The sequence below is a fragment of the Hevea brasiliensis genome, chromosome 8 (genome assembly GCF_030052815.1).
Source record: "Hevea brasiliensis isolate MT/VB/25A 57/8 chromosome 8, ASM3005281v1, whole genome shotgun sequence".
In the NCBI taxonomy this organism is placed as follows: domain Eukaryota; kingdom Viridiplantae; phylum Streptophyta; class Magnoliopsida; order Malpighiales; family Euphorbiaceae; genus Hevea; species Hevea brasiliensis.
This window is the reverse complement of record NC_079500.1, coordinates 87,480,433-87,500,610: the sequence shown is the minus strand read 5'-3', so window position 1 is coordinate 87,500,610 and position 20,178 is coordinate 87,480,433. Positions and strand designations below refer to the sequence as shown.

The 20,178-nt window shown below is 31.5% G+C and overlaps 2 protein-coding genes across 4 annotated transcripts; one reads left to right on the top strand and one right to left on the bottom strand.

Moving 5' to 3' along the window:
- The first annotated feature begins 8,431 nt into the window (after window positions 1-8,431).
- Window positions 8,432-15,270, top strand: LOC110649078 (uncharacterized). Of its 3 annotated transcripts, none has more exons than XM_021803489.2 (8): window positions 8,432-8,700; window positions 9,076-10,287; window positions 11,324-11,442; window positions 12,811-13,437; window positions 13,527-13,839; window positions 14,381-14,546; window positions 14,710-14,812; window positions 14,913-15,270. In XM_021803489.2, exons 2-8 carry the CDS (start codon window positions 9,127-9,129, stop codon window positions 15,028-15,030), a joined length of 2,607 nt encoding a protein of 868 aa, XP_021659181.2. In that variant the 5' UTR covers window positions 8,432-8,700; window positions 9,076-9,126; the 3' UTR covers window positions 15,031-15,270. The 3 variants fall into 3 exon arrangements, with proteins under 3 accessions (XP_021659181.2, XP_021659180.2, XP_021659182.2); XM_021803488.2 differs by having other exon boundaries at window positions 8,860-10,287; XM_021803490.2 differs by having other exon boundaries at window positions 8,433-8,700; window positions 9,154-10,287.
- Window positions 15,271-16,889: 1,619 nt separating this feature from the next.
- Window positions 16,890-17,501, bottom strand: LOC131182342 (probable histone H2B.3). Its single transcript, XM_058151588.1, has one exon. The coding sequence runs from the start codon at window positions 17,433-17,435 to the stop codon at window positions 17,013-17,015; it is 423 nt and encodes a 140-aa protein (XP_058007571.1). The 5' UTR covers window positions 17,436-17,501; the 3' UTR covers window positions 16,890-17,012.
- Window positions 17,502-20,178: the final 2,677 nt, after the last annotated feature.

Sequence of the window (20,178 nt, the reverse complement as noted above, 5' to 3'; positions counted from 1 at the left end):
ATTTATATTTAATGGTAAAATTGAGAAAAATAGATGAAAAAACAAAGTATATGGCAAAATTAAAATTTAAAACTAACTAATATATTTTAAAAAATATAAAAATTAAATAATTAATTTCACTTTAATATAAAACTTAAATAATATTTTTTTTGCAAATCATAGGATATCAAAAGATATAATTTACTCTTTGCTTTTTTTCTCCTTTATCTTCTCTTTCGACTCTTGTAAACTCTCCAAAGCAGGCGATTCTCTCTTCTTTTCCTCCTTATGTATATATATATATATATATATATTTTTTTTTAATCAAAGAAATGAGTTTTATAAATTCTAGAGAAACCAGCAACTTCTAAAGATTAAGGTTTTATTTAACAATAGCTTTTAGTCAAAACACTACTTCTTTTATTTATATTATTCGGTGATATAGTATTTATATTAATATTTGAATATTGAAGGAGTGGTTTATGAAAAATTATCTCTCATAGTTTTAAAAGGTTGATGGAGCATTTTAACTAAGTCAACAAGACGATACTATTATTTTTATATTTAGCAGTTAATCTAACAATAATTTTTACAAACGTTTCTACTTTAAATAATTATATAAACAGTTAACAATTAATAAAATAGCCAAAAGATATTAAAACAACTAACAATTATTAGAATAATTAACATTGCCGAACATAGCATAAGCTTGTTGGGCAATAAGATTACGCAAGCAGCAAATAAGCAAGGGAAAATAAAGAAAAGAAACACGTGAAAAAGCATTTCAGCACTCTGAGATGCTTCCCAAAATCGGACGGACAGGTCCCAACCACCATTAACCACTGGCTAACTGATTGATAATTACTCGGCAATCCCCTTCCATCTGCGTATCGAATGGCCAGATGATAACCCGATCTAATTGTTAATCTCCCATCCTTTGCATGAGACCAATAAAGAACATCCTCAGGAAAACGAGCTCTCAACAGGATTTTTTAGTATCTCATTTTGCTTTCAAGAAACAAAAGATTTGTTGATCAAATCAATATTCCACATCCCTTGTTTCTATCCACAAAATCACTAACCAAAGCTTTAGGGGAATTAAATTGATCCACCACAGGATGTAAAGTTAGGAGCGCAGACACCCATTTATTAGACCAAACTCTAATATGTTCACCATTTCCCACTCTCCAAATCAAGTCTAATTGTGGCAATTCGCACCCCACTCTTAAACTGTGCCATGTGAAACTTGATTTGAAACCCAAGCTAGCTTGTAGCAATCACATCTAGGGAAATATTTTTCCTTCACATTCTTTCCATTAATTCTTAAATACTCTATTAATACGATTAAACATTTCAAATCAAGATATATAATTACTATTAATTTTTATATAAATAGTTTATTTTATTAAATTTACTTATAAAAAATTAGAATCACATGAAATATTTTCTCGAAAATATAATTTTAATATTAACAAAAATTGTAAAAAAAAAAAAAGGTTTAAATACCAAATAGAGACAAGTAAAATTGGATGTGATTGAGACCTCAAACAATTAAGGATCTAAGATTGGCTGGGAAAGTTGCGGTTGCACCATCGGGAAAAGAAATTAACACGTCCCTTTGCCTTGCAACAAATATTTTGGGACCACATGCTTCTCTATTATAAATAATTTCAAAAATTTTATTTTTTTAATATCTTCACTCTCTCTTCTTCTTAACAAAATAAGCTCTAATCCTACCGAACACATTCTCTAATCATATAACCCATTATATAATTATATTTTAAATTTTAATATTATTAATTTTTATAAATATTCTGGTTTTAATATAGGCAAGAATTCCCTCTTAAGACGGTGATTAATTTTTGCTAAAGCTATATAATATTCTGGGAAGGAACTGTTTGGTGCACCCAAAACAGACATGACTATCATTTACAAGATATTGAAAATGTATTCCCAACATCAACATCAATGAAAAAGGCAACAAACACCCAAAGGAAAGAGTAAGACAAGGGCCTGATCTCCCTCGTGGCATTTCAATATATCAAATGGTCCTCTCCATCTATTTCCCCACTTCGGAAAAAAAAAAAAAGAAAAAAAAAGAAAAAAACTCTATCCCCTCAACTAAAAAAGGAAAAAAAATAAAAAATAAAAAATAAAAAAAGAAAGAAAAAGATTTTTACTATTTAAATATTTATGAGAGTTGAAATTAAGGTTTGGAAAAGCTTCTTCTTTTTCTTATCTATCACATCCTTAATAGACATATAACTATTCAAATTTAATATATGTTGAAATTATATTTAACATAATTAATTAAACATTTTAACATTAAAAAATTTTAATATGATTTTAAAAATATATATATAATATGAAAATTAATATTAAATTATATTATTAAAAAAAATAATTCACACAAACATTAGACTTTTAATTTAATCTAATTATTTAGAATTAAGCTTACAATTATCAATCTCTTTACTCACTGTAATTATGCCGACAAATTGATCAAAATTAGTAAAATTGAAAGCATAATTTTATTGAATTAATTAAAATTATAATCAAATTTTTGAGTTTGACTTAAATTATGATAATTAAAATTATTTAATTAAATTATAATTTTATAAAAATGTTTTATTTTTGTATGATTTGACCTATTTAATATTATTTTTGTAATTTTAAAAATACTAGAAAAAATCTACAATCATAATATAACCATATTTTGTTTTACATACATTTAAAAAATCTCTAATCAAACATAGATTATTTATACATCAAACATAAATTTTAAGATTTAGTCTCTAGATTTTGCACTATAATACACTTTAATCTATGTGTATTTAATATATAGAATAATTTAGTTCTTCTATCAATTAATAAAATCATTATAAATATTAAAATTATAGGGACTAAATTATTCTATGTATTAAAATTAAAAAAGCTAAATAATTCATTTTTCAAAATCTAATGACTAAAGTGTAATATAATGTAAAACTCAGGGACTAAATAATTAATTTTTCAAAATCTAAGAATTGAAGTGTAATACAGAGCAAAATTCAGGGGCCAAATTGCAAATTTCCCAAATTTGCATAAAATGTTTTTCAATTAGAAGAAAATTAAAAGATCCTTGAAGGATTAAACCTTATGAAGATTGAAAATAATTGAAATTTAATAATAATAATAATAATAATAATAATATATTATTATTATTATTATTATTATTATTATTTAAAATAATATAAATTTATTTTCTCCTAAAAATAGAAAATTTTTTCTTTCCATAATTAGGTGTTAAAGTAGCTATGAATATGACTTGTCAATATCTTTTACATTTCTTTTAGTTATATAAAAAATCTCATTCAGTCAATGAAATAGTCATACAAGAAATATATTAATATCAACAATTAATATTATTTTACAAATTAAAGTAAAAATATAATTTTAAAATTATTTTAATACCTAAATATATTCTTATGTTGAACTTTTTATGGTAATTATTATAGTTTTCATAATATCACATTTATTTGACAAAATAATAATAATAATCCAAAATTAATAGAGGAGACTTAGTATCTAAGTTATAAACTTTCATTTTCCAAGCAACAAAATCTAAATGATAAGCAGCGGTCCTGCGCAGGAAAATTGCCTTCCCTCTCAACTAGGACACTTACTTTGGAATTTTGGTAATCGCTATGAATTCAAGATTACAAAGTTGGTTGTCCCCCCCACATGTATTTCTTAATACTCAAAAATCAATAATTCAATACATTTTGTCTTAAATGGCTTCAATTTTAAATATGTTTTTTTCAAAAGTTTCACATTGTTATTTGAATGAAATATTTTGTGAGGTTAATTATGAGCTTTAAGTTTAAGCCGATACAACTCAACTCAACTCAACTCAACTAAGTCTTTATCCAAAAAATTTGGGGTCGGCTATATGGATTCGCTTTTTCCACTCTGAACGATTTTGGGTTAAATCCTCAGAAATGTGTAATGCTTCTAAGTCATGTTGTACTACTCTCCTCCAAGTCAATTTAGGTCTACCCCTTTTTTTCTTTCTATCCTCTAACCTAATGTGCTCTACTTGTCTAACTGGAGCCTCCGTATGTCTACGCTTCACATGACCAAACCACCTTAATCTACCTTCTCTCAACTTATCTTCAATTGTCACCACTCCTACCTTTTTTCTAATACTTTCATTACGGACTTTATCTAGTCTAGTATGGTCACTCATCCACCTTAACATTCTCATCTCTGCAACTCTTATCTTAAATGCATCCGACTCTTTCAGTGCCCAACACTCACTATCATATAACATAGCCATCGTATGGTCATGCAGTAAAATTTTCCTTTTAATTTATTGGGAATCTTACGATCACATAAAACTCCCGTGGCACGTCTCCACTTCAACCATCCGGCTTTAATCCTATTACTAACATCCTCCTCACATCCCTCATCTACTTGAAGGACTGAGCCTAGATATTTAAAGTGATTACTTTGGAACAGTACCACTCCATTCAAACTAACTCCTTCCCTATCACCAGTTTGGCCTTCACTGAACTTGCAATGCATGTATTTTGTCTTCGTTCTACTTAACTTAAAACCCTTTGACTCTAGAGTGCTTCTCCAAAGTTCTAGCTTCCTATTGACTCCTCGTGTCTCATCTATCAGAACAATATCATCCGCAAACATCATGCACCAAGGAATACTCTCTTGTATATGTTTCGTCAGTTCATCTAAAACTAATGTAAAAAGGTAAAGGCTTATGGCTGATCCTTGGTGTAATCCAATTGAGATCGAAAAATCTCTTGTGTCCCCTCCCACTGTGCGCACAATAGTAGTTGCTCCTTCATACATATCTTTCAATACTTGTATGTACCTAATAGATACCCTCTTTTGTTCTAACACATTCCATAAGACTTCTCTTGGAACACTATCATAAGCCTTCTCCAAATCAATAAAAACCATGTGTAGATCTTTCTTCACATCTCTATATTTCTCCATCAAGCTTCTAATGAGAAAGATCGCTTCCATAGTTGAACGACCGGGCATGAAACCAAATTGATTGAGAGAGATAGAAGTATCATGACGTAGTCAATGCTCCACAACTCTCTCCCACAACTTCATAGTATGGCTCATGAGTTTAATTCCCCTATAGTTTGAGCAACTCTGTATGTCTCCCTTATTTTTAAAAATAGGTACTAAAATACTCTTCCTCCATTCATCAAGCATTTTCTTTGAGTTTAGAATCTTATTAAATAATTTAGTTAACCATGCCACTCCCATATCTCCCAAATACTTCCACACTTCAATTGGTATTTCATCGGGTCCACAGGCTTTACCCACTTTCATTCTCTTAAGTGCTTCCTTTACTTCTAAAGATCTAATCCTTCTAATATAATTTACATTATTTTCTATTGTTTAAGCCAATACCTCTATTAATATGGATAGAGTTGTATAAATATTATATTTGCAATATATTGTGATAATATTATGAAAAATTAAGAAAAATACATTGTTATTAGAGTTTAAAAAATTCTATGCGATTATACAGTACTCTTTTTATTATATTAAAAATTTACGATCAAATTATTTAAAGTTTATGTTTACTATTTTTTTCTTATTTATATTATGATATTACGATTATGTATGTGTCTTAAATATGTGCATTTGTTATGATTTTTTTAATATAATTTTTTATATGTTATTGTAAAAGAAAGCAAAAGAAAATATTTGATAAACAAATAAAGAATACTATTAAAAATAATCTTTTTCTATCAAAACTAAATTTAAATTTATATTATAGAATTAATTCATTATATATATATATAAAGAAATAATTATTGCTTCAATTATTTTTTCAAAAATTCCATTGTTAATAATTATTTCACATTATTCTTTGAGTCAAAAGATGTCCCGCTTAAGATAAGATAATTAATTTTTTTTTCTTTATTAATTAAAATATTTTTTCAAAACTGAAGTCCATAGAATTTCTTTTGTTCACTAATTATTTTATTTTTCTATTGGAATGAGCAACTAAGAGAATAAGAATATATATATTTTTTATGTTATTTGAGTTTACAATTAATAATATAAAATTTTAATAATATGATAATTTAGATTATATTTTATAATTAAATATTGAAATTTAATATTTTATTTATTAATTTTTTTTTTATTATCCAACTATTTAGCTGTGAGTCTATCCAAGTCCAATATGTCTAATAAAAATTAATTCTATTAGCTTGATTTTGCTCTTTTTATTCAAAAGCAAAGTTTATTAAATAATGAGTAATTTAATTTGCCTATTTACGCCTAGTTAATTAAACTCTCCAATTTTTTTTAAATAAACTCTTTAAATTTTAAAAAATAAATTAAATAAATCATTTAAATTTTAAAAAAATATTAACTAAGCCATTATTTTCAGTTTATAATTTTTCTTCATACTCTATTTTATTTTTGACAACCTATTTTTTGGCGATTCTTTTAACATTATTATTGATATATAAAGAATAGGATGAGAATGAATGACAATGACAATGACCAAAGAAAAATATTATTCTCAATAAAATAATCAAAATAAGATATCATCAAATCATAATCAAGCTAGCGAAGGTATAATGAATATTAAGTAAGGAATAATTTATCAATTTATTTTAAAATGTGTATCAAATATTTATTGAAAAGTTTTTTAAATTATTAAGCAAAAATAACTTATTAAACTATTATAAGATATTGTAAATTGAAACACATGATAGTTGATGAGGACACAGACAAAAAAATCTTTATGCAAAGCTTTGAAGCAAGTTATAGTACAGTCTCATTTAATATGTTTTAAAAAAATTAAAGAATTTATTTATTTTAAAATAATAAAATGTCTTATTTAATATATTTTTAAAATTTAAAAAATTTATTTAATTTTTTTAAAATTTTAATTACCCATTTGAATTTCAAAAAATAAATTACATGATTGTTAGGCTAAATTTTAAGACTTAAATCTCACTTTAATTTTCTGATTTTATACAAAATCAAAATATATACAAATATTTCAGAAGATAAACTCAAAACCAAAAATCACAGATATTTTCATAGCCGTGTAGGGTAGGAAAAAAAGAAGACCAGCAAGTGGTTAACTTGGCCGTTAATCTCGTGACATTCTCATTCAACACACAAATAAAAAATTATATAAAAACTCCACGTGTTAATATGACATGGCATTAGTTAATTAATAGGATAATTCTTAACTATAAAATATATGAAAATAATTAAAGCCAAAAAAAAGCCTACGTGTCAGTCATCGTTAGATCGGCGCTCCCGTTAGATCCGTTGTCCTATCACAGACCAAAATTTTAATTAAAAAACAAATAAATAAAACAAAATATTGTCGCTCTCCTTCCCTCGTGTCTGTGCCTCATAAAGGTTTGCGTAGTTTTTTTTATAAAATTACGATAAAGTCCCTAAAATTTAATAAAATTTACATATTAATCTCTAATATAAATTTAGTAATAACTTATTTTTAAATTTTATTTTCATTAATAATTTAATTCTCATATTTTATTTTTATTAACAAATTGATGTTAATGAATTTTGAGGATCATTTTATTAATAAAAGTAAAGTGTGAGAATTAAATTATTAACAAAATAAAATTTAATTGCATTAGACATTAATTTATAAATTTTGTTAAAATTCAGATGCTTAATTATAATTTATCTTTTTAATCAAATAAAAATATTTGAAATTGAAAAATAATATGATAATAAATTAAATTAATTTACAATTTTTCATTATTAATCAAAATAAAATCTCCTTATATTTATAAAATTAAAATTAATTTTATAGAATATTTTTTAAATATATTATATAATTTCAATAAGATAATTAATTAAATATATTTATACAATTAAATATCTTTACATGTTTATTTAGAACTTGATATTTTTTTATTTTTTAAAATTTTCTACAAAATGTTTGACTATAAATATATTAAATTAAGTAAATTAATATTATTTTTAATCCATTATTAAATATAATAATTATTATATTATGATCATTTCAAAAGAATTATTATATTATGATAAGATATTTAACATTATAAAATAATTGTTATAAAATTTGAAAATATGTTAGATTAAATTAAATTACAAGTAAAAAAAAATTATAAATTAAATGGGGGTATTATATAAATCTTGTTCTAATTTAATAAAAAATATAATATAATTATAATTTAAAATTATTAATTTTGAGGTTTGATAGTTTAATAAAATATTATAATGAAGTTATTATGAATCGAAATGTAAAAGTGAAGTCCTAAAATAAAATAAAATCCAATTGAATTAAAAGTCTAAGTTGGATTCGGTTCAAAATTTCGTTTTCAGTTTCGGTTTGGAGAAAAAGAAAAAAAAATCGAACCGAGACGCACCTATTGCCTTATACGTTTTCTCTCTCTAAAGAGCTTATTTGATTCTCTCTCTAAAATCTCTCTCTCTATCATGTATTTTATGAATTGTGATATCATCCTCTTGTATGATCTCTCTCTTTTCTTCTTCTTCTTCAACAATTTTTCTCTTTACACTTCACATTTTCTCTCCTTTTCTGTCTTTCTTTCTGTATACCAATAGAAAAGAAAGTTAGGGCTTTGGTTTCTCTGTCACTTTGATACAGGAAAGAATATGAAAGAGAGACAATAGAAACAGAAACGCTTTCAAAACATACGTACAGCGTCATAGGTACGTCTCTTTCCACGCTCCCAGAATCCCTAAAATTTTTTCACATTATTTCAATTTTAACACTTCTCATTTTGATTTATTTTTTTATTTTTTTTCTTAATAAAAGTTGTGGAATTATCGATGTCTTTGTTTAATTTTGACTTTTGTAAATGTTATCAGGTGATATGAATTCATACTCTATCGATCAGAATCCAATTAGGGCATAGTTTCTTTTCTTTTTCTTTTCCCTTTTTTTTTTCAGTTTTTTTTACTAGTTTGAAACTGAATTTAGGATTCGGTTTCGGATTTGAAGAGAGTCATTATTTTTAAAATTTTTTTTTTATGGGTAATTATGTGTATTTCGTGAAATTAAAGCGGGATTATTATAATTTATAGGTGGTAATTTTGAGTGTGGGTGGTGTGAGGTGGGGTAGGGATTGTGTGAGGATGACAGATTTTCAACCTTTACAGCAGAAACCTGAATCAACAGATGATGCCCGCGCTGAATTTGAGAGGGGATTGGAGGAATTGATGCGTGGCCACTTGGATGATTGTATGTCATTTGCCTCATGTAGCTCCACTCGTAATGCGGACGAGGAGGATGATGAGGGGGATCAGCTTGTCCGCAGGAGACGTAGGTCTGATCTGGAGGGTGATGATTTGGCTGAATCATCTGCTGCAAGGAGGCGCCACTCCCGCATTTTAAGCCGTTGGGCTGCTCGGCAGGCACAGGAGATGATAACCACTATTGAGAGGAGGAATCGTGAGTCAGAGTTGATGGCACTTGCCGGTTTGCACACAGTTTCCATGCTTGATTCCTCATTTTTGAGGGAGTCGCAGTCACCCACGTCAAGGAGGCAAGGGGCAGTTGAACGGCCAAGTACTCAGGCATCTGCAATTCTACAAATGTGGCGGGAGTTGGAGGATGAGCATTTATTGAATAGGGCTCGAGAAAGAGTGAGGGAGAGACTGAGACAGCAAAGAAGTGTGGAGTCTAATACAAATATGTCGAGTACAAACATGTCAGAGAGTCGGGGTAGTGAGAATCAGGGAAGTTTGGTGGATGCAAGTGAGAGCGAGAATGAATTTGTACCTTGGTCACATGAGCGGCTGGGCGCACAGAATGAGCATGGGGATAATAATGGGTCTAGTAGGGAGCAATCTCCTGATCTTGGGGAAGTTGAGAGGGAGAGGGTGAGGCAGATTGTTCGAGGATGGATGGAGAGCGGCATTAGTGATCATACATCTAATGTGTCTCAAAGGAATGATAGTCCAAGAGGGGAATGGCTTGGTGAGACTGAACGTGAAAGGGTTAGAATTGTTAGGGAGTGGGTGCAGATGGCAAGTCAGCAGCGAGGAGGTCGTGGGGGATGGAGGGAAGAGCAGGCTGCTGGACTTGATGCACAAGTTGACAGAGTTCGTGATGGGTCAGCTGCTGACCATGATGAAGGGCAACCAGAACATATCCGTCGAGACATGCTGAGGCTTCGTGGAAGACAAGCTCTTCTTGATCTACTTGTGAGGATTGAGCGGGAAAGACAGAGGGAACTTCAAGGATTGTTGGAGCATCGAGCTGTCTCTGATTTTGCTCATCGTAACCGCATTCAGGTTGGTTATTTACTGTAATGAGTTTATTTATGGTAGTATTTTTTATCATGCTGTTATTTACCGTGATTGAGTCTCTGGTAATTTGAACAGTATACATCATTGTGAACTACATGGTTCTTGTTTTAACATAATCATTGTGAACTACATGGTTCTTGTTTTAACATAAACCTTCATTTTGTATGATATATTTGTCAACAATTTTTTTTGATGCAAATAATATATTTTGTCTATATAGTGTATATTTTCTTATATGATTGATGGTTTTGGTCTCAATATCTGCTGAAGTTCAACTTGTTCATTTACAAAGGAATCTTTTAACTTATAAAGTCAGTCCTACATGATTCTCTTAATGTAACTTTTTCCCAGTTGAGTGAGAAATTAGTGATATTCCTCAAATAAATGGATTTCTCTCCAGTGGGAACTTTGGGCTTCTTAAGCCTTTTCCTGGATGAAATTATCTGGGTCACACCTTTCTCCCCTCCCTAACAATTACATTTTTAGGAAGATTGTATAGGATTTCTTTTTAAGTAGATACACTTCCACTTTACTTCATTGCACTTCAGTTGTTTTGTAAGTATGGCGAGTACCATATTTGCAGTTTTTCCCTCCGTAGCTACCAATGTTTTACTTCATAGTAATTTTTTATTTTTCCTAACTGAAATACTGGCTTTTCTTTTCCTTTTTTTGTGGGTTTTTTTTTTTTTTTTTTTTTTTTTTTTTTTTTTTTTGTGCTCGTGTTTACTGGGTTGAATTGCTTTAGATATATTACTTTTGGTTGCGTGATTATTCTTTTATGTAACTGATTAAACACAAAAGGACTTCTATATCTCCCTCCCCAAGGTTAGAACTTCTCATCTTTATGTTAAAAGTGAGTTTAGATGTTAGAGCTTCAGATATTTTAAAATTGCATTTAAGATGGTTGAAAAATTCTCCCTTCTCCCCTTCTGCCTAGAAGGTTTTCCAATAAATTATTGTAGGGTTTTGGTTTATTTATATAATCAATGGCTTGATTACTAAAATATAATATTTTTTACAGTCATTACTGAGGGGTAGATTCTTGCGAAATGAAAGACCTGTTGAAGAAGAGAGACCGCCTTCAATGGCTGCAAGTGAACTAGTTCAATTAAGACAACGGCACACTGTTTCTGGATTAAGGTATGGATTTTTCTGTCTTCTCATGACACAAGCCTTTCGATTGTTATTGAATATTTTTGTCACCACTTATTTGAATATTTTGCATTTTGGTCCCTTGAATTCTGCTATTATTCTTATCTGCCTTTAGATTAACAATATTTTAGTTTATGAGGTTGCTGGTAAGGACAATCATGGAATAGATCTTATATTAGGATGATCCCAGATACATACAACTTTCTTTTGATTGATTTGGAGAACCTGTCATCAGATGGTTTTCATTACAGTAATTCATTGTAGAGGAATCTTTAAGTTGTCCACATTCATGAGTAAGTGAATTATAATGGGAATTTCTTTAAATAAAAGTTTTGGTAGTTTCATTATAGAAGAAAGATGATAACTAGCACCAGATGGCTTGGTAAATTCAATTTTTTTTCATTTGTACGTGCTCATGTGATGTTCCCATGTGTTAAAAAATTTTGACCTTATAGGTCTTCATTAAGCCGCTAATTCGTTGCAGCCATGATATTAAATACAGGTTTGGTTTGTTATGTAGATGGCTGCATTTCAAATTGTATTGGGGAATATTGATTGTATGAGAACCCCTTAATCTTTCTTCTTCTTATTCTTTTTTTTTTTTTTGGGAGTGGCTGGGGGATGTGTGGAGTGAGGGAAAAAAAGAGAAATGGTAGAAAGTCTTAGGTTCACTTCTTCTCATTGCTTTTAGCAATTTGTGGATGCTGTGACTGGTGTGCAGATTGTAATCCAAATGTGCATGTGCTACTGCTGGTTTTTCTCACAAACTGACAGATATGGATATAGCACTGCTATTCTAATTGGCCACCGAGTCTAGAATTTTGTCAAAAGCTATGCAGAATATGCCATTCTGCAATCCCATGCGCAACCGAACAACCACCCCCCCCCCCCCCCCCCCCCCACCCCCTCCCCCGGCCCCCTTCTCTCTTAAAAAAAAAAAGTATTCAGATGATGACCATTGTACAATTGATGATCCTTTTTACTTATGTAACCTTGTCTGGATAGACAAGACACAATAGACACTATTTTTTTTATCCTCCCTTTGTCTATTTCTCTCTCCAATTGCTTGCGCATGTGTTCAGGATTTTTTTTTTTATGTTGTTTTCCTCTCTAGAAAAGAAAACATTTACGTAATGGTATTTATGACTCCTTTTCTCATTAATGAATCGTCTGGGATTTTTTTCGCTCTATAGTCTAGAGCAACTACTATATTCCTTTAGTAATTATGCTTATTGCTCTTTGGCTTGCATGAATGTTAGCAGTAGTGATGACTGCTGCTGAACAACATAAATAAGAGACTTTGTGGGTGCTATATGATTTTCCTGATGTTGGATCGGTTTCTCTTTTCTCTTGCAGGGAAGGATTCCGTTTCAGGTTGGAAAATATCGTTCGTGGCCAAGTAAGTGGCCATTCTGATAGCACACCTGATAGTAATGTCAATGATCCTAGAAATGATTGGAGTCAGACAAACACTTCTCAGAATATCCAACTTGAAGACAGTGAACAATTGCAATCTAGAAGTCAAGAAAATGACACCCATCGGCTGTCTGAACAAACAGAAAACTTACAAAGCAATGCTGCTGCCAATAACATGAATTGGCAAGAAACGGCTAACCAAGTTGGGGGTTGGCAGGGACAAATTACAGATGATGAGGGACGTAATTGGCGACAGTCAGACTATAGTCAGTTTAATGAATGGAGAAATGGTGATGCAGAGCCTATAGATGGGAATTGGCAAGAGAATTCAGTTAATGACTGGCCCCAGGAAACACCTGGAAATGTACAGAGTGAACAAAGTCGTCCACAAGATGCTCAGCGAGGTTGGCATCAGAATGGCTCTCGTGAAGCTGTCGAAAATTGGACAGAGGGGCCTTCTGATCCTCCAAGGATGCGTCGTGCTGTTCCAATGAGAAGATATAATAGATTTCACCCTCCTGATGATGACAATGTGTATAGTATGGAACTTAGGGAACTTTTGAGCAGGTATTTGATGATGGAGAATGATGATCTTATTTCTTGAGCTTCATAGTTCTTTGATCACTAAATAATGAAAATTGCTCTTCATTTTATAGGAGAAGTGTTTCTAATCTTCTTCGTAGTGGTTTCCGTGAAAGTCTGGACCAATTAATACAGTCATATGTAGAGAGGCAAGGTCGTGCTCCCATTGATTGGGATCTGCACAGAAACTTGCCAACACCGACTCCCACTTCACCAGAGCGAGATGAGGACCAGCAGAGAGATGAACAAAATGAGGATCAGCGTGATGTTATGAACAGACCTTCATTGGTTTTGCCAGCTCCACCTGTTCCCCCACCTCAGCCTCTTTGGCACCAGGATTTGCATCATACTAGCTGGTCTCGCCATAGCATGCAACGCTCAGAACTTGTGAGCCATCTTTTCACTATAGAGCTTACAATTTAGTGGGTTTTACTTACAAGTGATTGTTTTTTCTCTTTGATTTACTGAATTTCTGTTTTTTTTTTCCTTTTTTTTTTCCCTCTATTTGATTCTTTATTGATTTCTGGTCAGGCATTATGTTCACTCGTGTCATATAGTTATTAGGGCAGATTTTTTTTCAAGCTTTATTTCTTTTGAACCATTTTTTCAAGATCAAAAACTGAGAAAAATTTTTTCATGGAAGCAAACTGAAATCAAGTTGTCTGATTTATGAATTAATCTCTCTCTCTCTCTCTCTCTCTCTCTCTCTCTAGCTATCTATAGCAAATATGCGCATGGTCCTATATGTGCAAGGGTAAGACTTCATAACTAGCAACTCTTGTATCTTTCAAGACTTGTTTGTAATATTAAATTGGACCTATTTATATCCATTATGCACTATATAGAGGTTGCTAATTCTGCCAATGCCAATCTACATTTAGTAACATGTGACTTGTGTATTCTAAATGAGGAATTTGATATGGTGCAGGAGTGGGAGATGATTAATGACTTGAGAGCTGACATGGCAAGACTTCAGCAAGGAATGAGCCACATGCAGAGGATGTTGGAGGCCTGCATGGATATGCAACTTGAGTTGCAGCGTTCTGTTAGACAGGAAGTGTCTGCAGCTTTGAATCGATCAGCTGGTGAAAAAGGTTTGTGTTCACTTTAATTTTTATTGTTGGACCATCGATTTAGCATGGTTCACACTATTTCATCGATTCATTTAACCCTAATATCTGTTAATTAGGGCTATAAAGTCTAGTTGATTATTTGCTTTTCTATTTTAATCATGTTTAAACATGCACAATTTTACAGGTTTTGTTGCTGAGACGTCTGAGGATGGATCTAAGTGGGGTCATGTAAGGAAAGGGACATGTTGCGTTTGTTGTGACAGCCACATTGATTCTTTATTATACAGGTATGCTGTGACATTTTCTTCTGATCTAATACAAGATGCAACAGTGTCATTCTGTTTTGATTTGGCGGGATTGTTGATTTTAAATCTGAACATTTTGCAGATGTGGGCACATGTGCACTTGTTCAAAATGTGCAAATGAGTTAGTTCGTGGGGGAGGAAAGTGCCCATTGTGTCGAGCACCGATTGTTGAAGTGATCAGAGCATACTCGATACTATAAAGAGGGGGGAAAAAAACAAAAAAGAAAATAATTGAAATTGATTAGATTTTGTGATGAAGATGGAGGGGAGCTTACGTCAGTATGGATGTTGAGGAAGCTCCGCAGGGTCATATCTGTAGAGTGTCCAGTTGTTGCCACAGTTTTTCTGATTATATGTGGAATGTTATGCAATGTATAATTGGAATAACAAATGGCACCTCAATTCTTCATTCTTCGTAAATAAAATGTTTTGTCGGAAAATTCTTTTCATTCCAGGCCACTTAGTCAATCACTAGTACAAGGTGGTATGTGTCAGTTTTAGCAAATACCAAGAGAGAAAGTATAAACCAACCTTCAAGGGCTTGAGCCTCTCGAGGTTTCAACTCCAATCAACTTTCTCTGCTGCCCTGATTCAGCTCATCAACTCGAGATATGGAAGAAAAAATAAATTTCATTGTGTAAAATAAGGAAAAAGAGAGATCCAAAACCAAATGATAAACTAACTTGGTATTGAAAGCTAGACTTTCCATGTGCTGCTCATCATGCAATAGAGACATTGCTGCAGATCTCACCATCTATGTGAGAAAAAACTCAGAATTCAGAAGCCCGCAATACCTAATGTCAACGATGTAATAATGCAAAAATAATAGGACAATAAACGAGCTAGATAAATGTGTGGGATATATACGATAAGGCTAATCACAAATAAACCAGCATTGTTTCTTAACTGCAATGATCAGCCAGCAGAACATTGAAAACTAGCAACCAGAAACACGAGTATCCCTTCACCTGTCATGAATAATACAGAAAGCTTGCAACCAGGGACCATGAGTATTCCTTCACCTGTGATGAATTGAGCCCATTACCCCGTGCTACAGCATCCAAAAGAACAACACGCTTTGTAAAAAATGAGCTGCTGCATAAGACTTCTACCACTCCAAAACACCCCTCAAAAATCCCATCACCTCCTTTTCCCCCTTCACCTCAAACATACCGATATACTGAAAACATACCAAGGTAACAAATGCTCTCACATGTATTGTGGGTGCCACAAGTTATGGGAGTGAAAAAACATGTACTCTTGTACTACCTAATAGTTTCCTTCAATCAGCAACAAATATTATGCCAAAGCAATGAATGCATTGTGCTGTGCTTTGGAGGTAACTGATGCAAACTTGACATTTCACAAATCAAATCCCATTCTCAATAAACTTTATAGATATCTTAAGACGATGAAAAGCATTTTAAGATGAAAAGCATTTAAGTTATTTCAATTAAAATTGGAGCCCAGCAACAAAAATTTGAAACTATCACATCAAAGTTAACAGTTCTAAAGAATGTTTGCGAAAGAACCTACAATATCAGTACAAGCACTTAATTAGATCATGGGAACAAATTGTGGCATTCAAAATTTCGGCTCAATGGCACTCAAACTTGCTTTCAAAATCCATAAAAACAAAAATATAAGTGGGCTCCGATATAGCCCCATCTCATTAGCTACTGAACGAAGTTAGTAACCAGCATAATAACTCTTATACTTTGGTGCAATACACATATATAATTAATATTAAGAATACAATGTTCATGCTAGAACCAAGGTCATCAATGGCAGATGGTTAATTGTATCATTACCGATGATAAGCATATGATACTCTTTTAGCATAAAATGTTTTAGTGACAAAGGGAATCAAACGACTTACTGGGCACAAGCGGTTGCTCTGCAGTATGCAAGATAGCCAATACCAACTCCCACGCATCCATAAAATCTTAAATTTAAATCAGAAAATTTAATTGAAACCCACAAAATTAAAGGCATCAAAAGCTAGTAATAAGAGAAAAATTAGGAACCAGAAAATTCATTAATTAAAAAGCCAGTCAAATTTCAATAAAAAACCTTAATCCATGCACAATTTACATCCAAAAAACCCTAGATCCCTAATCACTACTAGGCCAATTCTTAAACACCCAATATAGATCCATAAGAAACTTTAGATACCCTAAATTTATGAACTAGTGAACTTAGTAACAGCCTTGGTCCCTTCAGAAACAGCATGTTTAGCAAGCTCTCCAGGAAGAACCAACCTAACAGCAGTCTGAATCTCCCGGGAAGTGATGGTGGGCTTCTTGTTGTATCGAGCAAGCCTCGAAGCCTCTTGAGCGAGCTTCTCAAAAATATCGTTGATGAAACTGTTCATGATCCCCATAGCCTTGCTAGAGACACCAATATCAGGATGAACCTGTTTCAACACCTTGAATATGTATATCTTGTAAGTCTCTACGCTCTTCTTGGCCTTCTTCTTTTTCTTATCAATAGAGCCTTCCTTCGGCAACTTCTTCTCCGCTCGGGGCTTCTTCTCGGCCGGTGCCTTCTCTGCCGCTGCTGGTTTCTTCTCCGCCGGTTTCTTCTCCGCTGCCTTGGGCGCCATTAGTTAGGTATGGTATTCAACGAAGCAAAAGGGAGAGAGTTTTGAGTAAAAGAATTGGATTTCGATTGAGTTGGATTGAGAGGCGAGATTGCAATTGTTTATATAGGGAAAAGGGGTGAAACGTGACTGGTTGGTTTTGAAGAGACGCGGATTGATGACGTGGATGATTCGATTTGGGGAGATGGAAATGAACGGTTGATTTTGAAAGTTGAAAATGATAATGGCATGCGGATCAAGTTGATCAAATCAAGAGGGACTTATTAGTATTTTTATTAACTTTTAATTATATTTATTAATATTTTATACATTAAATGTTATACACAATAATAATAATTTTTTTAATGTAAAAAGGATAATATTATCGGTTAAAGAGTAATATTTAATTCAAATGATTATTTTCAATGTAGCATATTTCAAAATTTAGTTTAATAAAAAATCAAACCAGTTTAATAAAAAATCAAACTAATCAAATTAAAATTAAAAAGAAGTTTAGTGAAGTGAGGAATTGAACACTAAACTTCTCAACATATAAAGAATATTTTTATCATTTAAACAATATTACATATTTATTAATTTTTCTTCTAATATATGTATATATATATATATATATATCAATGTGAGTGCATCTATTAAATAATTATATATTAAAATTAATTATTCTATTCATTTAATATATGTTAATTTTTTAGACGTGTTGTGCACGTTGTTTATACTCATTACTCGTGATTTAATTTATTTTTATATAACTTTTTATTAATTTTTTGTATAGAACTATAAGATAGAAAATTATTACTTAAATCTAAATAATAATAAAATTAAACAAATAAAAATATAATTATTAAATTTAAATAATAAAAATAAAAATATTAAAATTATAACACCCCCGTTGTATAGCCTAGTATATTTTACTATTCCGGTGACCGGTGTCGGTCCGGACAATTAATGGGATTAGGGCCACACTTAAGACAACTTGAGAAGCCATAAACGCAAATAATTAGTAATGTTTAATTAGTTAACTATAAATAAGAAAAACAGAACATAAGAGGTTTAACGAGCCGAGAGTCACAGCGATGAGTGACCTCCTGAACGCATCATAAGTCGTTTTAAACTCAAATTTCAACCGTAAAAAGTGACGCTGCAGCCCTTAGGACCCTTATGAACACAAAGTGAAAAGAGAAAATCATGAAAAAGAACTGTTAAGCTACCAAATAATTAGGTTAGGAGCCAAGAAATATTGGATTATTTGCAAACCGGGATTAACCGGTGAGGGGCGATTTGGTCAATTGACCCCGAGAGCTGACTCCTGACCTAACTGTCAAATAAAATCGAAGAAAAGAAAATTTCAGAATAGAGAATTAAATTAAAGAACTAATAGAAAAAAATAAATAAAAAAAAAAGGGGAAGAAGATGGAAAAGTCAAAGTTGATGACATCATGAATGATGTCATAAACAAATTAATTTAGTGAATTATTAAATTGGGAATTGTGGTCTTCCATAAGATAAAGAAAAGAAAAGAAAAAAAAAATTAAAACACAAATCTTCTTCTTCAAAAAAACGTCACTCTCTCTCTCCCACACCAAAACCACCATGAAAGCTCATTTTTGAGCTTGAAGAACCAAAATCCAACCATGGCCAATTGTCCTACCATAACTAGATGTTGTTTGGACAACTAGGAAAGAGGATTCAAAGAAAAGAAAGAAGAAAAATTTGAAGAAAAGGGAGAAGAAATTCTGCACACAAGGTTAGTAAACTAAACTTGAATTGTTAGTTGATTTAGTTATGTTTATAGCTTAATTAACCTAGGAATATACTTAAAATGAAAAGAAATTAATGGTGGGAGGATTAAAGACAAATTCATCCAGCTAGGGTTTTGATGTGTGTGTATGAATTTGATGGACTTAAAGGTGTGTATGAGTATATGAACCTTAAGTAGTTGAGTTATTATGGTTTAAGGCTTTGAAAGTAGTTAAACACAATGAATTAGTGAGATTAGGGTTTGAATGTTAGGTTAGTGAACTAAAATTTGAAGAAATGCATAAATGGCATGTTTAACCTATTGTGACATGAATTAATGGTCAATTATGACCAAATAAGTTGTGTGGGAATGGTGGAAAATTTAGCTAAATTCGTAGGTCAATGGTCATCTTGTCATGGCATGACCAAACCTACTTTGAAGGACCAAAACTCAAATTTTACAAGCCTAATGGATATGCCACCAATTGGAGATGAAAATAGACATAAAAGAGCACAACTTTCATTAAGGAACCATGACCAAAACTGACCAAAAGTTGGTGAAACAATTGACCAAAGTGAGTTGATAGCAGGCTGCCTCAAGATTAAATCGACCAAATGAACAGTAACTGTTCATTTGGTCATAACTCGAGCTAGGTAGGTCAAATTGACCTGAAATTTTACCAGAAATTAGATATGATATAGAACTAAAACTTTCATGAAGAACACCAACCCAAATTAGGCCATTAACCCTTTCAAAATCATTGAGCAAAATTAAATTACTCAGATCGCAACTCGCAGATTTTCGCTTGAGCAGCAATGTTTGGATAGCTATAACTCCTCTAGAAAACTCGGATTTAGGCGATTCTTGAACCGATGGAAACGTAAGACATAGTACAACATTTCATATGAAGAAAGTGAGACCAAATTATGAACTTAACTTGATCAAATTATTAACCAAAGTTGGACCAAAAATCACAAAGACCAAAATCTCAAGATGAATAAAGACACG